A 22131-nucleotide genomic window follows, 5' to 3' on the forward strand; every position below is an offset into this window, starting at 1 on the left:
CATTTGTATCCAGAGAAGAGAAAATCCTTGGGACCAAAGGAGGGTTAAGAGAAGTGGGGAAGGGGAATTGGCTGGTTGTGGAGATAAAATTCAACAAAACAACAGACAAACTCCAACTCTCACCCCCAAAAAAATTAGGAAGGAAAAAAAACCTAGAATGAAGTTTGAGCGAGCAACCCTAAAAGCTGTTGATATCCCAGTATCCTGCAGAAAGTAAACTACATGAATTTGGATAGCAGAGAAAATCTAGTTAATATAGGAAATTCTGGCTAAAACATATTTTTTTGTGGACTTAGAACTGAATTGTGTCATAGTCATCAACTGCAAAGAAGATTCTAGACCACACATAAGGGCTACAGAGAGTTCTCACAGTGGTTCCAATAGCTAACACATGCTGGGCTGGTTATAAGTGGATTTTCCTCACTGATAATATCAGTTTTCTTTCCTGAATGTCATAACTGAGGCCTTGTTAGCCCCTTCTTCTTATGGAACAGAGAGCACATAGTCTGTCTTGAGTCTTGGAAATGCCAATAGGTTTCTGTCATAACGGGTGTGGTCCGGGAAGCCCAAATCACACCAGCTCATCTATGGTGGCAGGCAGTAAATACATTTTTTAAAAAAGATTACCTATTAGCAGCAATGTTGTAAGCATGGTTGATTCCCTCCCTGGACTGGTCACTTCTCTGTCTGAAATGCAAGGCATGATTTCTCCCAAGGTTTAGCTGAAAGTAATCCATATTAATGATTCTGGACGATTTATGCACAGGCATGCAAATACAATGAAAAACAACATGAGGTCATTAATAACTGTAGACACGGTCAGGTGACAGATGTGAAATGAATGAGCTCCTGAGTATTTCTTTACTTAATCTTTAAAAACCGAGTTTTGAGGCCAGGCATGGTGACTCAAGCCTGTAATTCCAGCACTTTGAGAGGCTGAGGCAGGTGGATTGCTTGAGGCCAGGAGTTTGAGACCAGCCCGGCCAACATAGCAAAGCCCCGTCTCTACTAAAGATACAAAAGTTAGCTGGGCGTGGTGGTGCATGCCTGTAATCCCAGCTATTCAGGAGGCTGAGGCAAGAGAATTGCTTGAACCTGGGAGGCGGAGGCTGCAGTGAGCCGAGACTGCACCACGGCACTCCAGCCCGGGCAACGGAGCAAGACTCTGTCTCCAAAAACCAAACAAGAACAACAAAACAAAACAAAAACATGAGTTTTGAATTTTTTTTATGAGTAACACTAAATAGAAATGTATCTTCCTTTTTGAACTTAATAGTGTAGTTATAAGAATGTCATACTAATCTAAATGTGTCAATACTCAATGATTACTCAAAAATAATATGTGTTTGTATAACTTTGGAGATTTTTTTTACTTCGTTAAATATTTTAAAGTTTAAAGAGATGTCAAATGTTCAAAATGTCGATGTCGAGAGCCCGCGGCACTGGCAGCTTGGCCTGCGAGGCTCTGCGATGTTACAGGAGTCAGCCAGGAGCCTGGGAAAGGGAAGCACATCCCTGGGGCTGGTCCCAGAGGGCTTGATCTGCATCTGCAGCATGAGGTTCTGCCCGTTTACTGAGAGGACGTGTCTGGTTCTGAAGGTCGAGGGAATCAGGCATGAAGTCATCTATATCAACCTGAAAGATAAGCCTGAGTGGTTCTTTAAGAAAAATCCCTTTAGTTTGGTGCCAGTTCTGGAAAACAGTCAGGGTCAGCTGATCTATGAGTCTGCCATCACCTGTGAGTACCTGGATGAAGCATACTCAGGGAAGAAGCTGTTGCCGGATGACCCCTATGAGAAAGCTTGCCAGAAGATGGTCTTTGAGTTGTTTTCTAAGGTGCTATCTTTGGTAGGAAGCTTCCTTAGAAGCCAAAATAAGGAGGACAGTGCTGGCCTGAAAGAAGCATTGTGTAAAGAATTTAGCAAGCTAGGGGAGGTTCTGATTAATAAGAAGAAAACCTTCTTTGGCGGCAATTCCATCTCTGTGATTGACTACGTCATCTGGCCCTGGTTTGAACGGCTGGAAGCAATGAAGTTAAATGAGTGTGTAGACCACACTCCAGAACTTAAACTGTGATGGCAGCCATGAGGGAAGATCCCACAGTCTCAGCCCTGCTCACTGGTGTGAAGGACTGGCAAGCTTTCATAGAGCTCTACTTACAGCCTGGAGGCCTGTGACTATGGGCTCTGAAGGGGGCAGGAGTCAGCAATAAAGCTATGTCTGATGTTTTCTTTCACTTAGAAAAAAAAAAAGGTGGTATCAAAACTGTAATAAAACCTTAGAGAAGAGATCAAATAGTACACAAACCACAAAGGACTAGTAACAAGAAAGATAGGCAACCCTGAAGAAAAAAATGATGCAAAAGAGATGAAGAGTGAACATAAATCTCTCTAAAATTTTCCTGTATTAACCAGATAGCCTTTGCTGCCCACATTAATATACTAATGTACACTGCTTTCTGCAGGGTGATGGGACATTAACAGCTTTTTAATATTACTTATCCAAATTTGATTTTAGGTCTTTTTTCCTTTCTAAATCCCTTTTACGTGAGAGCTAGAGTCTATCTACAAATAAATAAATAGAATGAATTTGAATAATCAACAAAAAGTAATTAACATAGATGTAATTAATGTTAGAAAATGGCCCAAACTGGGAAGACTTCAATGAACTTGGTTTCTTTTCTTACAGTACCTTATAGTTCAGTTTAATATAACTACCTGTTTCATATTCGGAATAGAACAATGCTTCATTGCTTTAGCCTTTTCATGACAATTAACAAATTATGGAAAAAACCCACATTTTCGATTGTATATTTTTAAATTTTTCTATGTTACGATGTTTTGATATCTTAAAAAAACCTATCTAGCTGGGGAGAGACAGCCCCTTTCAGGGTTAGCCAATTCTTAGAGACAGCAAAAGACTCAGCCAGGAGCATGCATGCCTTTGATATGCAAACTAACCAATCCAGAGTCTTACCTCAACTATCTGACTCATACACCCAAGAGACAATATTCCTCTGCCTTAATCATCCCAGTGCCAGGTACCAGTCAACTAGTAATACAGGAGTTAGAAAAAACTATTTAGCCAGATAGTGAGGGTATAGGAGTTCTCGGTAAGGCTTTTCTTTTGATAAAAAGCAGCCCCCAAACCATTTGTTTTCTAACAAAGAGCAGCCTGTGAAATCGAGCTGCAGACAAGCCAATGGGTGAATGTATTCTAGTTAGTTGCTTGGTTGTCACCCATTGACTTGTGAATAACAGAGACTTACTAGACATCCATTTCACTTTATTTTTACCTTATTTTTCTCTTAAAAACATTTGTTCCTTAGTTTTTCATGGCAATTTTCCATACAAAAGCTTTGTATGGAAAGCTTTTATAATTGGTTTTTCAGGGAATCCAACCTTATTTTTTCTTTGAAAATATCCTGAAGTGCCAAATAAACCAACAATCTGAAGTGGGGGAGGACTCTAGCCCCAGCAATACCTGCGACTACTAATGAAAAAGACTTGACGGACTGAAACTGCCTGAGATTTCTCACATAATGTCATCATTACGTGGATGTGCTTCAGTGCTCTGAAATAATGGCTCTTTAATCTCAAGTCCACCTGCTACCATCTGAAAAGGGGGAAAAGGAAGCCAAAGATATAAAATACTGAAGAAAGGTGAGGGTACTGCTTCATTACCCATACAATACAGTTTTATTTCAGTGCTACAATATAATTCTTTTTCCTTCTAGTACTAAGAGTTATTTAGTGTTATGCATTCAAAATTTTACTTCATGATTTACCATGAAAGAATCTCATTTTACTGAAAAATTTTAGTTTTTGGTCGGGCACAGTGACTCACGCCTGTAATCCCAGCATTCTGGGAGGCCGAGGCAGGCGGATTACCTGAGGTCAGGAATTCAAGACCAGACTGACCAACGTGGTGAAACCCCGCCTCTGCTAAAAATACAAAAATTAGCCAGGCATGGTGGTGTGTGCTTGTAATCCCAACTACTCGGGAGGTTGAGGCAGGAGAATCCTTTGAACCCAGGAGGCGGGGGTTGCAGTGAGCCAGGATTGTGCCACTGCCCTCCAACCTGGGTGACAGAGCGAGAGTCTGTCTCAAAAAAAAAAAAAAAATAGTTTTTGTGAAACTGTTTTCTCTGTAAATAATCTGTTTCCTTACTTGTTCTGAAATGCATTTATTGTCTATAATAGCAATCCAGTGATGTCCTGGTGTTCTGCAGAGGAAAATGCACATAGAGCAGCAGCCAGGACAGATCAGTTAAAAGCTAAATAGCAAACATCCTGAGAATTGTAATGGGTCAGAAATGGAATAATTAGATATTATTATATATATATATCTTGGGTTTACTTGATGCCTTTGTAACAGTCTGCACAACTGACATATTCCTTCTAAAACAAAAAACAAAAAAATTTCTTCCTTTTATTCTGGAACACAATAACTCACTTATCCCATCCTATTGCACTTAATGGATCTCTCTCTTCCTTTTTAATTTGTTTTTCATCCTCTAAATTTCTTCCAGCTATATCTATATTCTTTGCCAGCATTTAAATCCTGGCTCTGCTGTATACAACCTATGCAAACTAGCTCCTATGCTTAACCTCAGTGAGCTTCAGTTGCCCTATCTATAAAATGGAGCTAATAGTAGCACTCAATTATGTTGTAATGATTAAACTAACAACACAAGTAAAGTACAATCCTAGGCAGTGCTGGGCCTATCATAGGCTCCTCATATTTTCTTCCCTCTATCTGTTATCACCCTCAAAGACCTCATCTCCCTCATAGGTTTAGCAGTCACTGCATTTGGATGATGCCCAAGTTGACATATGCAATCTTGATATGCCTACCTGGGCTCCACTCTTGCATCTTCAACTCATGGTGGGCATTTCTCTCTGACAGTTCAGCTTCTCCTAAACATCAGTGTGTCTGAAATCAATCTTATCATCTTATTCTCCCCAAAAAGAAAAGACTAAAAAATGGTTGAAAGTTCTTCAAAAACATAGAGTTACTAATATGACCCAGCAATTCCAATCACAGGTATATACCCTGTGGATATATTAATACATATACGTACAAATGAAAACATATGTCCACACTAAAACTTATACCTGAATATTCATAGCTGCATTATTCATAATAGCCCAAAAATGGAAACAACCCAAATGTTAATCAATTGATGAATTAATAAATAAATAAAAATAAAACATATATCTATACAATGGAATGATAGTCAGCCAAATAAAGGAATGGAATACTGAAACATGCTACAATATGGATGAACCGTGAAAACATGCTAAGTGAAAGAAGCTAGACACAAAGTCCAAGTAATGTATAATTCAATTTATATGAAATAACCAGAATAGGCAAATCCATAGAGACAGAAAATAGATTAGTGGGTACCAGGGAAAAGGGAGATGGAGGAATCAGGACATGACAGTTAATGGGTACAGGGTTTTATTGGGGGGTGCTGGAAACATTCTGGAGTTAGTGCTGATAGCTGCACAACATTGCAAATATACTAAAAACCACCAAAATGTACACTTTAAAAAGGTTAAAACAGTAAATTTTATGTTATATGTATTTAATCTCAATTTTTAAAAAAGAAGAAAAAAGCAACCTCTGTAGACAGCAGAGTGACACTTGTCCACAGAAGCGGGAGGAAATGGAGCCAGAACTGCAGAAGGGGATCTCTGATCTCCAGGAAACCAAGATATTCAGTAATAGCATCAGAGCAAGGCCCCAGGGGGATATCGCTGTGCTCACTTCCAAGAAGCAATCAGAATCTGACTCCCAAGACTCAACCAAATAGGTCATTATGCAGCTTTGCTGAAATATCTGCAAATCTAGACCTAAAAACTAGAAAAGGATAGAGATTGGAGGGTGAAAATAGCCAAAGGAAGGACTTGAAGCAGAAAAGAAGTTCCTCAGGGGGGCAAATTTATTATATTCTCTATTGTCAGGTTGAACTGGAGGGCAATAAATCATATGCCCATTCGGAACCTCGCTCATTGCCAGCACAGCAGTCTGAGATCAAACTGCAAGGCGGCAGTGAGGCTAGGGGAGGGGCGCCTGCCATTGCTGAGGCTTGAGTAGGTAAACAAAGAGGCCGGGAAGCTCACACTGGGTGGAGCCTACTGCAGCTCAAGGAGGCCTACCGGCCTCTGCAGACTTCACCTCTGGGGGCAGGGCATAGCCAAACAAAAGGCAGCAGAAACCTCTGCAGACTTAAATGTCCCTGTCTGACAGCTTTGAAGAGAGTAGTGGTTCTCCCAGCACACAGCTGGAGATCTGAGAACGGGCAGATTGCCTCCTCAAGTGGGTCCCTGACCCCCGAGTAGCCTAACTGGGAGGCATCCCCCAGTAGGGGCAGACTGACACTTCACACAGCCGGGTACCCCTCTGAGACAAAGCTTCCAGAGGAACAATCAGGCAGCCACATTTGCTATTCAGCAATATTCACTGTTCTGCAGCCTCCGCTGCTGATACCCAGGCAAACAGGGTCTGGAGTGGACCTCCAGCAAACTCCAACAGACCTGCAGCTGAGGGTCCTGACTGTTAGAAGGAAAACTAACAAACCGAAAGAACATCCACACCAAAAACCCTATCTGTACGTCACAATCATCAAAGACCAAAGGTAGATAAAACCACAAAGATGGGGAGAAAACAGAGCAGGAAAGCTGAAAATTCTAAAAATCAGAGCACCTCTCCCTGCTCCAAAGGAACGCAGCTCCTTGCCAGCAACAGAACAAAGCTGGACGGAGAATGACTTTGACGAGTTGAGAGAAGAAGGCTTCAGGCGATCAAACTTCTCTGAGCTAAAGGAGGAAGTTCAAACCCATTGAAAAGAAGCTAAAAACCTTGAAAAAAAATTGGACAAATGGCTAAGTAGAATAAGCAGTGTAGAGAAGCCATTAAATGACCTGATGGAGCTCAAAACCATGGCATGAGAACTACGTGACGAATGCACAAGCTTCAGTAGCTGATTCGATCAACTGGAAGAAAGGGTATCAGTGATTGAAGATCAAATGAATGAAATGAAGCAAGAAAAGTTTAGAGAAAAAAGAGTAAAAAGAAACGAACAAAGCCTCCAAGAAATATGGGACTATGTGAAAAGACCAAATCTATGTCTGATTGGTGTACCTGAAAGTGACAGGGAGAATGGAACCAAGTTATTTTCAATATATTTTCTGTTTGTCATTCTTTCTCCTTGGTATTTCTTCTTTAATCAACTTTTGACCAACAAGGCAAGTAGACTTTATAACATTTTACAAGTAAAGCAAAATCAGCCCTTACAAGGACTCAGTCTGAAGTCAGGTTCTTTGAAGGTAGCCTGTCAGATGACCTGATTAAAGGTGATGAGAATATTTCAGGGGGTTTTCAAGACATTCTGTATCTGCCTCTATTGAAATTTTATTAACCTTTTGTTTTGGAAAAGTTTCCATGAAAAGGACCTAGGAGAAAAACATTCCCAAATCACCCCCCTCAGACTGTAGAACAGATCTTAATAGCCACTAACTGAAGGAGTTCATGTGTTCCCACAGATGGCTGTGAAAAATGAATCGTGCTTATCAATTCAAGAAAATGGAAAGAAAAGAACAAGGAGTATAGAACTTCAGGATTTAGCCATTCCTATTCAGGGTCTCATGAATGACCAAAGTAAAAAATCTCGAGTTAGTTTGCTCTTCCCAAGTTATTTTCTCCCCAATCTCAATTTCTATAATGAAGTGTTTCCAAAAGGGCAGACACTGCCTTCTGATCCTCTGTTGTACTTCACATGATTTGAAAATGATGGAGAAAAGCTAATGCATCCTACCTGGTTGTATTAATTTGCTAGAGCTGCCTTAACAAAGTACCACAAATGATGTGGCTTAAACAACGGAAATTTATTGTCTCACTGTTCTGAAGCTAGAAGTCTGAAATCAAGGTGTGAGCAGGGTTGGTTCCTTCTGAGGGATGTGAAGGAAGGATCTGTTCCAGGTCTCTCTCCCTGGCTTGTAGATGGCTTTCTTCCTTGTCTCTCTTCACATCATCTTCCCTCTATTTGTTTTTATGTCATGGTGTCCAAATTCGTTCAAATATCTGTTATCTGTATTCAAATTTCTCCTTTTTATAAGTACACTAGTCATATTGGATTAGAGTCCACCCCAATCTCATTTTAACTTGATTACTGATATGGCCTTATATGGAAATAAAGACCCTATCTCCATATAAAATCACATTCTGAGGTACTGGAGGTTAGGACGTCTATATATTTTGGTGGGGTGGAGGTAGGAATGCAATTCAACCTATATCACTAGTATATGCAACTTAATGAAGAGCCGAGGAAGAAGCACTTTGTCTTAACATCTAGGAAACCCTTTCAGGGATGAATCTAGAGGAGTTTGGTTCTGGGCCAACAAGGAAGGACTGGGGCCAGGGGCTGTAAGGTAGTTCAGGAAGAAGTATATGCATAAAACTGGAGATAAAATGCTGTGTGGAATCACCAGGAGTCTTGAGGACAAAGCCATAATCAGATGACCTGGAATCTGACCAAACTGACTCACACAGGCAAAAATCAGAATCTATGTCCTTGGCATACATCAAAGATGCTCAGCAAGAATTGAAATGAAAAGAAGTGCAGAGGACCAAGCTGGGCACAAATGCAAGACAAATGCAAGATAGGATTATATCATTTAGGAAGTCTCAGTTGTAAGCAACAGAAACTGACCCTGGCTGATTTTTAATAGAAAAATTAAACAATTGAGAGGATACTGGAAATATAAGGAAATTTTTGGAGTCGAATGATACTTTTATTATCTTGAATGATACTTTCATTATCTTGCTTGTGGTGGTGGTTTTACAGATGTAAATATAATGTATGTCACAATTTATCAAATTGGATAATTTAATATAGAATGTATTGTATGTCCATTATATCCCAATAAAACTGCTTTTAAAAAAGATATTGGAACTGTATGTTACACCGATGCTGAGAGTGTAAACTGGCACAGTCACTTTGGAAAACTCTTTGGCAGTATATATAAAAGCTGAGCAAATGCTATATTCTACAATCTACCATTTTCACTTCTAGTTAACCACCCAATAGAAATGCATACAAATCTTTAACAAAAATGTGTACAACAATGTTCACAGCAGCACTATTTATATTAATAAAAATGTAAACTGCCTAGATGTTCATCAACAATATAATGATATGTATAAAGGGTTAACCCTGTAGGCCTGGGCTACTCAAACTCTGCATATTCCCAAGTTCTTCAGCAATGGCCCTTAGCCTGATTCCTGGGAAAAGGTGTCTGAGCCCTTGGACTATCGTGCCTGAAAAGAGTATCTTTTTATGCCTAATGCCTTGGGCTATGCCAGCTAGTTAGCACTAACAAAATGCCTATTTTTGTATGCCTGAGGCTTTAGGCCTCACTGTATCCATTTGACCTATGGGGGCTGGAGACTGAGTAGTTCAGTCTCCAATAAATATCCTGGATGCCAAGGCTCAAGTAGCTTCCCTAGTTGGCAACACTTTGCATGTGCTGTCACATACCATTGCTGAAAAAATTAAGCGCTGTGTGACTCAACCGGGAGATGACAGCTAGAAACTTGTGCCTGGTTTCTCCTGGACTCAACCATGTGCACCTATTCCCTTTGCTGATTTTAATCTGTATCCTTTTACTGAAATAAATCTTAAGCATGAGTATAACAGCTTTTCTGAGTTCTGTGAATCTTCCCAACAAATCGTTGAGCCTGAGAGTGGTCTTGAGAACCCCCAACACAAATGCATAAATATTATAAGTATATTTATACAATGGAATACTTTGCTATACTAGTAAGAGTGAATGAGATACAACTAAACCAAACAACATGGATAAATTTCACAATCATAATGTTGGACATACACAACAAATGTGGTATGATTCTATTTGTATAAAGAAAAACAACACAAGTAGAATTAATCTATGATGCTAGGAGTCAGGATTTGGGTTATCCTTGGATGGCAGATGGTAGTGACTAGAGGGGGAATGAGGAAGCTTTTAGGATGTTGGTAATATTCTGTTTCTTTATCTCAGCACTGGTTATAAAAATGCACTCAGTTTGTAAAAATTCATTTTGTAAAAAAAAATTTATGTGTGTGTATTTCCTGTATATATGCTATACTTTAACAATGCAAAATGTTAAAGGATACTGGATGGCATGCAGAATCTTTGGAAGAACAACCAGATTGCCAGGCAACACAGCTAGAAAAGTGCCCTAAATCTCACCGCAGAACAGATTTAATGAAAATCGCACTTCTGCACTGCTGGGCCATTATTACTATGACCACCGAGAATGCTGCCTCTAAAGAGTGGATGAAGCTGCTCTCACTGCCCTGCTGCTTCCTGTCCCTAGAATAAACTCAGTGTGGTCTCTGCTTCTTCTCTGACTTGCTTCTTTGCAGTTTCTATGATGGCAGACAAGCTCTGCCTGATTAGAAGAAATTATAGATGCTGGGTAGTCAAAAGAATGAGAAGGCCGGGCACAGTGGCTCACGCCTGTAATCCCAGCACTTTGGGAGGCCGCGGTTGGTGGATCACGAGGTCAGGAGATCGAGACCATCCTGGCTAACACAGTGAAACCCCATCTCCACTAAAAATACAAAAAATTAGCCGGGCGTGCTAGCGGGCACCTGTAGTCCCAGCTACTCAGGAGGCTGAGGCAGGAGAATGGCATGAACCTGGGAGGCGGAGCTTGCGGTGAGCCGAGATTGCGGCACTGCACTCCAGCCTGGGCGACAAAGCCAGACTCTGTCTCAAAAAAAAAGCAAAAAAGAATGAGAAAAGTCCACTAAAGTTTATTGTATCTGGAGATCTAAATTGGATTTTTAAAATATTTATTGAGCCTCAATTATATGTTGGGCAACAAGTTAGAGGCCTTTACATGTATAAAAACTCTTGATCCTGAGAACTGCTCTGTGACAGAGCATAGACCCCAGACAGACCTTAGAAATATACTCAAGGTCCCCCTTGAGCATTTAGCTGGGTAGTGATCTGTGTATATATGATCTGCAAACTGCCTAAGGCTGGAGAAGAAACATCGAAAAGAAGCAGAGAACAACAGTACCTAGTTAACATGATGTCAGGAATAGTACCTGTTCTTAAGCCAGTTGGGGAAAAACTCAAAATTCCTGGTGCATTGGGTAGAAAACTCAGGTAGGTTTTATCTTACTAATAGGAAATAATTAACTCTGACTGAATACAGCTAAGAAATCGTAAATCATAGATGTGTACACCTAACAAATCATACAAGTAAGACCCAAAAAGATCAAACTATATCTAAGTAACTTAAGCATTTCAGAATAAAACTTAAGAATATTTATAACAACACAAAAATATTCCACACTCAAAAGGTAAATTTATAATCTCTGACATTCAAACAAAAATTACAAAGAAGCAGAAAAATATGACCCATAATGAGGAAAATAATTAGTCAGTTGAAACTAACCCAGAACCAACACAGATGTTAGAATCAGAAGATGAGGACATTACAATAGCTATTATAACTGTATTTCTTTCTTTTTTTTTTTTTTTTTTTGAGACGGAGTCTCGCTGTCACCCAGGCTGGAGTGCAGTGGCGCGATCTGGGCTCACTGCAAGCTCCGCCTCCCGGGTTCATGCCATTCTTCTGCCTCAGCCTTCCCAGTAGCTGGGACTACAGGTGCCCGCCACCACGCCCAGCTAATTTTTTGTATTTTTAGTAGAGGTGGGGTTTCACCATGTAAGCCAGGATGGTCTTGATCTCCTGACCTCGTGATCCGCCCACCTCGGCCTCCCAAAGTGCTGGGATTACAGGTGTGAGCCACCGCGCCTGGCCTATAACTGTATTTCAAATGTTCAAAATGTTAAATAGAAACATGAAAATCTAAGAAAAGACTCGAGTAGAACCTCTGAAAGTAAAAATTAAAATGACTGAGATGAAAAGTACACTGGATGAAATTAATAGCAGATGAGACATAGCACATGAATTGAAGACATGAACAATAGAAGGCATACAAAGTGAAATATGGGGAAAAAGAATACAGAAATTGCCGGGCTTGGTGGCTCACACCTGTAATCCCAGCACTTTGGGAGGCTGAGGCAGTTGGATCACTTGAGGTCAGGAGATCAAGACCAGCCTGGCCAACACGGCAAAACCCCTGTCTCTGTTAAAAATACAAAAACTAGCCGGGTGTGGTGGTACGTATCTGTAATCCCAGCTACTCAGGAGGCTGAGGCAGGAAAATCACTTGAACCTGGGAGGCAGAGGTTGCAGTGAGCCGAGATCATGCCACTGAAGTCCAGCCTGGGTGACAGAGAGTGGCTCTATCTCAAAAAAAAAAAAAAAAAGACTAATGAGCTGTGGGACAACTTTAAGTGGCCTAAGACACATGTTATTGAGGACTCCTAAAAAGGGAGCAGAAGAAATGTTTGAGTAAATAATGGCCAAAATTTTTTATACTTGATTAAAATAAACCCACAGATTTATTGTTTTTAATAAACAAGAAATGAATGTATTGTTCAATGAAAACAAGCACAAGAAGCATAACATAGAAGACACAAAGACACATAATCAAATTGCTCAAAACCAATAATGAAGAGCAAAATCTTAAATGATTTGGAGTATTTCAGAGTTACTGGACAGATCTGGAACTGTGTTCTGGAAATTATAAATATGTATTATCTTTTTATATCTTTTTTAGAACCACGCACACTCTAGAAATATTAGGTTAGATTAGAAACAGCTGGAAAGCAAAGAGACCAGTTAGGAGGGTTTTAAGGAGTACCATAGAAGTTTAGTGAACCTGAACTGGGGTTGTGAAGTAACAATGGAATGTAGGAAACATTTAAGAATTAAAACTGACAGCACTTGAAGACTGTATGAGAAGGTAAAAAATAGCACTTGCTAGGAACTGATCAATAACATAAAAATTCATTGATCTAAGAGAAAAGATAATGATTTAATTTTGTACGTGCTGAATTTGAGGTACATATAGGTTCTTATATTGGGAAAGATATCTGGTTTTCAGATACAGGTTTGGGAGTCATTGACACATAAACGGAAAGTTCCCAAGTCCTTCAGCCTTCTTATGACCTCTTTATCTGTAATATATCCAAATAAAATGGCCTGAATTTCAATTCTATGCATGTAAATGCAAGAAATCTGGGCCTACTAAGTATTCCTAGTGCAAAGCGGGGAAGTCTAAGACCCAAACCTCTGAGGAAGGAGATACTGGCCAGCTGGTACTCCTGTGTCTGAACTCAGAGGAGAAGAGGAGGCTCCTGGGGACTGGAACCCAGATATTTGAGGAGAGAAGACTGGCTGCGAGTGGTAGAAAAACTGCAAGCTGGATTCAACTTCTCCTAAAAAAGTGAACTACTGCTGCTGAAGTCCAGTCGCTGGGGTGAAAAAAGTGTTGCTTGAGTGATTGTCAAGAACGGGAAGCAAAACTAAAAAAGGAATAAGTCCCCTCTTATTCCTTCAAACTTTCTGTTTCTTTCCATTGGCAAAGGCTAATGGGGAACAGCTGGCAAAGCAGAAAAAAAGTGTGTAGAATCCCAGCGTTGCTAAGTAGAGAACAAAATTTTGAGTCTGGAGTTGTGAAACAATAACTTAATAATCGGCATACTCCTCTTAGTGGGGACACTGTCTTTTTCTGGCTCTGATAAGGAATTATGCTTCCAAGGAATGGTTGTCTTAAGTACAGCTTGATGGTCGCATGGAGCTGGCTGTGCTTTCAGAAGGAAAGATGGAGCATGACTTCTGTCATAAGTGACCCCTTGTTTTCTACAAACAAGGCAAAGTGTGCATTTGAGAAGAGAGAAGCTAAGCTAGGACCACACTGAAAAGTTGGTGTCCTGTAAAATTCTTTAAAAATGTGTTCTTTAGCACTTGCATGTTTAAAATTAGTAAAATGAAATCTTCATTCAGATGTTATAGCCAATCTGATCCATTTTACATTTCAAATGGTAGTCTCCACATTACATCTGCCTCAAGCAATTGCAAGAAGCCCAGCCACAGACTGGAAGAAACTCAAGTGGCTCTGGCAATGTTAGCTGCCAAATAAAGACACCTGTTACAAGGCTGCCTCTTTGCAAAACAAAGGAAGTAACTCCTAATAAGGACAGAAGTGTAAGAAATAATGCAGATGGAAGTTGAAAGTTGGACATCTGCTGTTAAGTGGGGGGCGGGGCAGTCAGTTTTCATATGTGATATGCCTGGTAGGAAGTCATGAAAAACACTTGGGGAAAAATTCTTGGGAAGGAGAAAACCTTGACATACTCTTGGAAACAGACTCATTTATGCATTTGTAGCCACATGAATGAAGGGGACTTAACCCATGCTGTCATTTTGAGCTACTTTTCCAATTCTGCAGAACAGTGGCAATAACAGCACTTCTGTTGCCCTATCCCCCTCTTCAACCTTATATTCTTTTGGAGCTTGACAAGCTCAGAGTTTAAAACATTGTTTTCATTGTGGAGCATCTCAGAATCATAACATGTCAGATCTAGACAGGACCTTGGAGCGGGAGAAATCATAAAGAGCTAAAAGGAATTCTGTAGCAATAAAAATGTTAGAACTATAAACAAAGGCTTCTGGGGAGATAGAGTAATATGTAAGTGTTTGAAAACTAATACTGAGGAAGGGAAGACATTAGAATAGTTTAAGGAAATAACTTGAAAAAATTTAAAATAAAGCAACTGTGAATTAGAATAAGGATACATTTTAACGCTGAAGACAGTAATGGAGACTTTATTCATTTTGATGAAATGTTTTACACGATTAATACAGGGCTCTTTCATCCAGGGAACTGAAGCATAATATAAATAAATTTTTAGTAGATAATATTATTCAAAATTGTATAAAGATGTTGATTCCTCACATTTAGGAAAGATAGAGCAATTTAGGTATAAACAGGTATTGTTCTAGTCATAATTAATGAGCCTAACAATGGGCTATTACTGCCACCACCAGGAAACTTCCCTCCATATTTCCATCCTGAAACAACTTGACTCATCCAATCAACACATTGTTATACTATCCATAGGTCAGCCACTGCACAAATTCTTCAGTGATCATGGATAATTAGCATTTATTGACTACTTATTTGCTAATTAATCTCTTTCATAAAATTATTTTATTTTGATCTTTAAATGAAAGCTTTTCATGGCATTGATTATTATTATTATTATTATTTATTATTATTATTATTTGAGACAGAGTCTTGCTCTGTCACCCAGGCTGGAGTGCAGTGGCATGATCTCAGATCTCAGCTCACCTCAATATCCACCTCCCGGATTCAAGCGATTCTCCTGTCTCAGCCTCCCAAGTACCTGGGATTACAGGAGCGTGCCACCATGCCTGGCTAATTTTTGTATTTTTAGTAGAGATGGGTTTCACCATGTTGGCCAGGCTGGTCACGAACTCCCGACCTCAAGTGATCTGCCCACCTTGTCCTCCCAAAGTGCTGGGATTACAGGTGCTAGCCACCACACCTGGCCTATGGCATTGGTTTAACATGCTGAGTAATGGTAGCATCAAGTACACAATGTAATGGAATTTGATTTGAGGTTATATTAAAGACCAGGAATATGCAGGAAGGAAATGGTGACTCTCAGTATTGGGAAGCATAGGCTCTATGTGTTGTGGGGATGAGGAGGACCTGATCACATGTCTGTTACTTCAGCTACAGTAATCCAGACCTAAAATAGCTCATTAGTCACAAGAGTTTTTAAATAGAAAGAATGACATCAAAAAAACTTGTTGGTTGGTGTGCTTTTCAGCTCAGTTCACTTTCTAAGCACATATATTAAATACCTACAGTGCAGCAGGCACTCTGCAGGGAGAAGGAAGCGGATACAAAACAGCTGTCAAGGCAGTGATGCATAATGGCTTAGAATTTAGGATTTGGAGTAAAATAGAAATGGTTCGAATCATAAGTGGGTCACTAACTTGCTATGTGCTCTCAGGCAAGTAACTTGACTTCTTTAAGCCTTATTTCTACTTCACAGGATGCAGATCCAAGCAAAACTCAAAACACAGTGTTCAACACAGAGTAAGCATCAACAAATGATTATTAATAATATCAAATATGAATGTTTAATAATATTTAGTAATAATTTAGTTATTTGAGCCCTGGGAGCTTGCAATCTGGTTTGAATACAGAAGTTGGAATACCTCTTTATAAAGTGAACAGTATTATAATGGAGATTGAAATAAAATACAGGGAGAGGCATTTGTTTCTATCAGGAGAGCTGAAGAGATTGGGGAAAGTTTTACAAACGATATAACACATGAACTATTAAGAAAAGTTAATTTCTAAATAGTAGATTGTCTTCTAAGTAATCTGTAAGTTTGTACCTGTGATGATAACACAGGAATAGACATATAGAGCACCTGAAAATAGATTCAAGTTGTTATGGACTGAATTGTTTCCCTCTCTAAATTTGCGTGTTGAGGTCATAAACTGCTGTACCTCAGAATGTGATGTTATTTGGAGATAGGGTTTTTATCTGGAGATCGGAAGACCATGTGAATACACTAGGTGAAGATGGTCACCTAGAAGCCAAAGAGAGAGGCCTCAGAAGAAACCAATCCTGCCAACAGCTTGATCTCAGGCTGCTAGCCTCCAGATTTATGAGACAAAAAATTTCTATTGTTTAAGCCACTCAGTCTGCAGCACTTTGTTATGTCAGACCTGGCAAACTAATACACAGTATATACTAGAAATGAATAGATGATAAATGTGGAATTATAATCCTGTGGAGAATGAATATATGGGGCTAGGAAAATCACCTATCCATTTGTAAGAAAGTAGAATAGGGCCGGGCGCGGTGGCTCACACCTCTAATCCTAGCACTTTGTGAGGCCATGGCAGGCAGATCACGAGGTCAGGAGGTCGAGACCATCCTGGCTAACACAGTGAGACCCCATCTCTACTAAAAATACAAAAAAAAAAATTAGCCAGGCATGGTGGCAGACAACTATAGTCCCAGCTACTTGGGAGGCTGAGGCAGGAGAATGGCATGAACCCGGGAGGTGGAGCTTGCAGTGAGCCGAGATCGAGCCACTGCACTCCAGCCTGGGTGACAGAGCGAGACTCTGTCTCAAAAAAAAAAAAAAAAAAAGAAAGTAGAATAGATCTCTACTTCATTTCATATACAAAAATACATTTTAAATGGTGTTAAATATCTAAATGTAAAAGACAAAGCATATCAGAAAACATAGAGACAGGCTGGGCGCGGTGGCTCACGCCTGTAATCCCAGCACTTTGGGAGGCTGAGGTGTGGGGTGGGGGATAGATCACCTGAGGTCGGGAGTTCGAGACCAGCCTGACCAACATGGTGAAACCCCATCTCTACTAAAAATATAAAAATTAGCCAGGTTGTGGTGGTGTACACCTGCAGTAATCCCAGCTACTCAGGAGGCTAAGGTGAGAGAATCGCTTGAACCCAGGAGGTGGAGGTTGCAATGAGCTTAGATTGCACCACTGCACTCCAGCCTGGGTGACAGAGGGAGATTCTGTCTTAAAAAAAAAAAAAAAAAAAGAAAGAAAGAAAGATAAATATTTTATAACATCAGGGTCAGGGAAATCTTTCTTAGCAAGTCGGTTAAACCCAGGAACCAAACACTGGTAAATTGGACATGCATTAAGGGTGGTAGCAGCCCTGTGGCTGACAGGATAACTTTGAGCCAGGTGCCTAACGCTGCAATGAATGAAGAGCCTGCCAGGGAAAGAGAACACTCTAAACAACTGTCAGGCCCAGAGAGAATGAGGCCAACTTACAACAGCACCAGCCAAGTGAGAGCTTTCTATTCACAGTGTCTCTCCTTCCAACCCCTGCTTTTGCCCTGGCAGATTCAGAAATCTCAGTGAGCAAGCTAGGAGAGGAGGAGAAATGCGAGAGTGAGACGACTCCTCTCTCTTCTGCTGAAAGTAGTCAGTGCTCAGTAGGTTTCAGCTAAAGTTAAGCTAGAAGGTCAATCATGTTGAAAATATTTTCTTAGACTAGGCTATATTAAATTGAGAGTTACTTAGGATGAAATTATTGTAGGATTTTCTAGTTCCTTTGAGTAACTAAAAAAGTCATGCAGCCTGCTCCAAAATTTACCCATATATAGAGGAAGGTGTGCACGCATGCACACACACACACACACACACACACACACACACACACACGTCATATATAAAGGGATAGTAGGAGTAGAAAATAATTTCTTTTTATAATATCACCCCATGACTTCTCTGTGTTCAGTAAAGAACTTACACACAGAAAGAACTTACCTAGTGAGAAAAAAAATCAGGGGGAACATATTCTAGATAGAAAAGTATGGAAACCCCCTCCAAGCAGGTATGATTTAAGCTGAGGCCTAAAGAATGAAAAAGAAGGCAGCTGCATACAGGGAGAAGGATTGCTATTTTTTTAAAGGTACAAACTCAAAGAGCCAAGAGAACAGGAGTGAAAATAAATGCCAATCTTCCGCAAAGAAATTTCTATCCTCTCCTTAATGGAGTAAGGAGGGGTCTGGTCAAAATGCTTCTTAAAGATTGCCAACCAACCACCTTGTTTCTGCCCCCATTTCCAGAATTACTTGGTCTGCCAATTCTGGAGCCTTTGGGGAACTCTGTAGTGCAAATTGGGTTTCTTCTCAGTGTTCCTTGCTGTTGCCTTAACCTTCAGCTCATTTGTTAAGTGAGTTACCACTTGTTCTTCTGTTCCCTGGCTTCCACATTGTTACCATCTGTGCTAAGTGTTGGGGACAAAATGGTGACTGAGATGAACAAGATTCCTGCCCTCATGGAGCTTATGTTCCAGTAGAGGAGACCAAAAAAAAAAAAACAGTAAACAAATGAATTTAAAAATAGCAAACTGTAGTGAGTATTAATGGAAGAAACTCATGTAATTAAAGTTGGAGTTTAAACTAAGGTCTGAGATAGTGTTGATATTGCATTCCAAAACAGGTACTGGACTCTTGCTAATTAAAGTAAGGTACACAGAAACATAACATCAACATCATCCTAGAACTTGTTAGAAATGCAGAATCTGGGGCTCCATCCCAGACCTTCCAGGTAATTCATATGCACATGAAAGATTGAGAAGCATTATAGTAAAACCATATTTTTAGTTTTCATATAGAATTATCAGTAGCATGCCCACCAATTTGAAATTACCCCATTTTCCTTAAAAGGAAAAGCCTCTTTCCTCTTCTTCTGGGTTGGTGCTAGGCCTCCCAGAGGAGCAAATCATGACTGCTGGGGAGAAGAAGGCAACACAGCTTCAAAGACCTGCCCCAAATCCATCAAAAACAGTAAGTTTGCTGGGAGATTTGAATGTTTCTGTTAAAGGAATAATTTGCAATTCCATCCTGCGTGGGAATTCTCAAGACTGGATGAAAGAAGATGGAGTTAGAGGATTCATCCCAAACCATGGGCATGTTGGAGACAAAGATGAGCAGGTTGTACTTGGCGATGGGTTTGAGGAAGGATGTGATTTGGGAGATTCTTGGTGGTAAGGGGGCTCCCTGTTTCAGGTTTAGGATCCCTCCATCCCAGCTTGAAAAGGACAAGAAGCTAGTGGCAGAAGAGGGAGAAGAGGGGGCATTGGGTAGAGCTGGCTCTATTTTCTGGTCCTGGGCCTAAAGCAAGAGTTGATTTCCCTGAACTAAGGCTACTAATAGCACCACTGTACCTTGACAAGAGAAAATGAGTGAGAGAGAATGTGGGAGCAGTCAGATATCAAGTCAAGATATCACCTGATGGGAGGCCCATGTGAAGATTGATATGCAGGAATTTCCTTATGGGAAAGTGGCTGAAAGAAAAGAGATGGGCATTGGCTTGAGGAAAACCGTCCCTACTGGGGAAGTGTATTTTAAATTGTGGGCCTGATGGAAGCTCTCAAAGTGCTTTAGCAAACAGGGCATCTATCTTTCAAACTCCACCTGGGAAATCCCTCCACAGCCATGTCCCTACCTGACAGCTCCCAAACCAGTGGCTCTCAAAGTGAAGTTCCCAGCAGCATCAGCATCACTGGAGAAGTTGTTAAAAAAGCAAAATCTCTGCTCCTCCCACAAGACCTACAGAATTAGAAACTCTGAGGGTGGGGCCCAGCCACCTGTGCTTTAACAAGCCCTCCAGATGATTCAAATGCATGTTCAAGTTTGGCCTAAACTGTGCAGAAAATGTCTTTTTTCTTAAGTGGAGGACAAGTGTCTCATGAGCGTGGAAATATTGTTAAATTTGAGAAATTAATACTTGAAACCAAAGAGCAAAAGGCATAAAAGTTGCACAGTTTATAGGGCAATTAGAAACATCAAAGTTGCTGAATGATGGTTGTAATGGGAATATAGAGGGATTTTTGAAAGTGAATTTTGGGAAAGTAAAAATGCACCATCTGCAGATGTAGGATAATTATTCCCTATATGGTGAGGGCACTAAGAAAATGTTGTCCTATGAAGTAGCAAAAGTGCTTTAATCATGCAATAAGGTGGAATCTGGTGCTGCATAAACTTGTCCTGATGAGCAATATTAAATGCCTCCCATTCCTCTCTTGATTGTATTTGATACTGTCCTTAGGGGAGTGTAAGACTGGACCAGTATCTACAGATCTAGTGGGATGAGAGTGATTTCTCAGTGGAATTCATAATAATAAATGATTTCTGTTTTCTGAGCTAGCAGCTTCTCCACCATCCTAACTGCCGGCCCTTCACTCTGTATCCAGGCTGGATTAATTCCCAGAGAATGGAGTCATTTTCCTGATGGGAACTCTTAGCACTGATTGGAAGGAAGAGATTAGTGGGGTTTTCATTTTTGTCCTGATGCAATTTGAAAATCTCATCAATCCAAAGGTATCCTGGAGACACTGTTTCTCAATTTTTGTTTCATGTTTCTCAACCTGTATTTAACCCTTGGATCCAATTCTTTTTTCTTTGTCATTCTCTTTCAATGAATATGCATTGGTATATGTTAACTAAACACCTACTGTGTGCAATGCACAGCGCTAGATGACTTCACAAACCTACATTTTCATCCTATCTTCTTTAACTTTTGAAAAAGAATAAACTGTAAAATATCTTTCTTCTCACTCCCTTGCCACTATTTTTCCTGGTTTTGGCTTTGCCTCATTATGTTGCTTTTCAAGTGAAGAATTTGGAATTCCCCATACTTTAAGCCATTTCCAAAAAGGAGATTATTATTAGAAAGCATAGAGAACACACAAATATCCTTTCATTGTGGGATTACAGCCTTAACCTATGACTTTCCTGGATTCATGGTTTCTGTTGGTTATTTTCCTATCAAGGACGAGGGGTGGGAGTTAGTTCTGCAAAACAGTAGATAACTGCTTCCACTTTTTTTTTTTCTTTTCTTTTTCTTTTTGAGACAGAGTCTTGCTCTGTCACCCAGGCTGGAGTGCAGTGGCGTGATCTTGACTCACTGCAACCTCTGCCTCCCAGGTTCAAGTGATTCTCCTACCTCAGCCTCCTGAGTAGCTGGGATTACAGGCACACACCACCACACCCGGCTAATTTTACTATTTTTAGTAGAGACAGGGTTTCACCATCTTGGCCAGGCTGGTCTTGAACTCCTGACCTCATGATCCACCTGCCTTGGCCTCCCAAAGTGCTGGGATTACAAGTGTGAGCCACCGCGCCCGGCCTGCTTCCACTCTTTATTGTGCTACTTTGCAGAGGGCAGAATATACCTCATATACTTTTGGAAGAAATATTGGGCCCTTCAGTCCTTGCAGATATAGATTGTAACCACCAGGACTCTGGTCAGCTGTCTTTCATCAAGGCACCTGAGTCACAGGGGCAATAAAAAATGGCACGCCTAAAAAAAAAAAAAAAAAAGGCACTTCTCCAAGCTGTGGTGGCAGAGATGTCCATACTGTAAACTTAAGGAGACTATGCCTACCACCTGAGAAACAGGGTGCATAAATTCCCACATTCATATTGTATTAAATATAGACGGACCATTGAAACCTATGTCAAACAGAAACTGAGATTGTAGCAGTTTTCAAAAATTGGGAAGCAGAATATCTGTATCTACAAATACAGCTTCTTTTTAGCATCACCAGAATCATTTCATAAAGGAATCTTTAAGAGGTAGGTAATGATATGAAC

General features: G+C 40.3%; 1 protein-coding gene across 2 annotated transcripts; it reads left to right on the forward strand.

The window, feature by feature from the left end:
- Window positions 1–1470: 1470 nt before the first annotated feature.
- Window positions 1471–2076, forward strand: LOC129033978 (glutathione S-transferase omega-1-like). Of its 2 annotated transcripts, XM_054483250.1 has the most exons (2): window positions 1471–1836; window positions 1936–2076. In XM_054483250.1, exons 1-2 carry the CDS (start codon window positions 1471–1473, stop codon window positions 2074–2076), a joined length of 507 nt encoding a protein of 168 aa, XP_054339225.1. The 2 variants fall into 2 exon arrangements, with proteins under 2 accessions (XP_054339225.1, XP_054339224.1); XM_054483249.1 differs by having other exon boundaries at window positions 1471–2076.
- The last annotated feature ends 20055 nt before the right edge of the window (window positions 2077–22131 follow it).

This window comes from Pongo pygmaeus, chromosome 2, assembly GCF_028885625.2.
Source record: "Pongo pygmaeus isolate AG05252 chromosome 2, NHGRI_mPonPyg2-v2.0_pri, whole genome shotgun sequence".
Lineage (NCBI taxonomy): Eukaryota > Metazoa > Chordata > Mammalia > Primates > Hominidae > Pongo > Pongo pygmaeus.

Excerpts from the sequence above, each read along its gene's own strand:
- LOC129033978 (XM_054483249.1), top strand. The coding sequence starts at position 1,471 with ATGTTACAGGAGTCAGCCAGGAGCCTGGGAAAGGGAAGCACATCCCTG.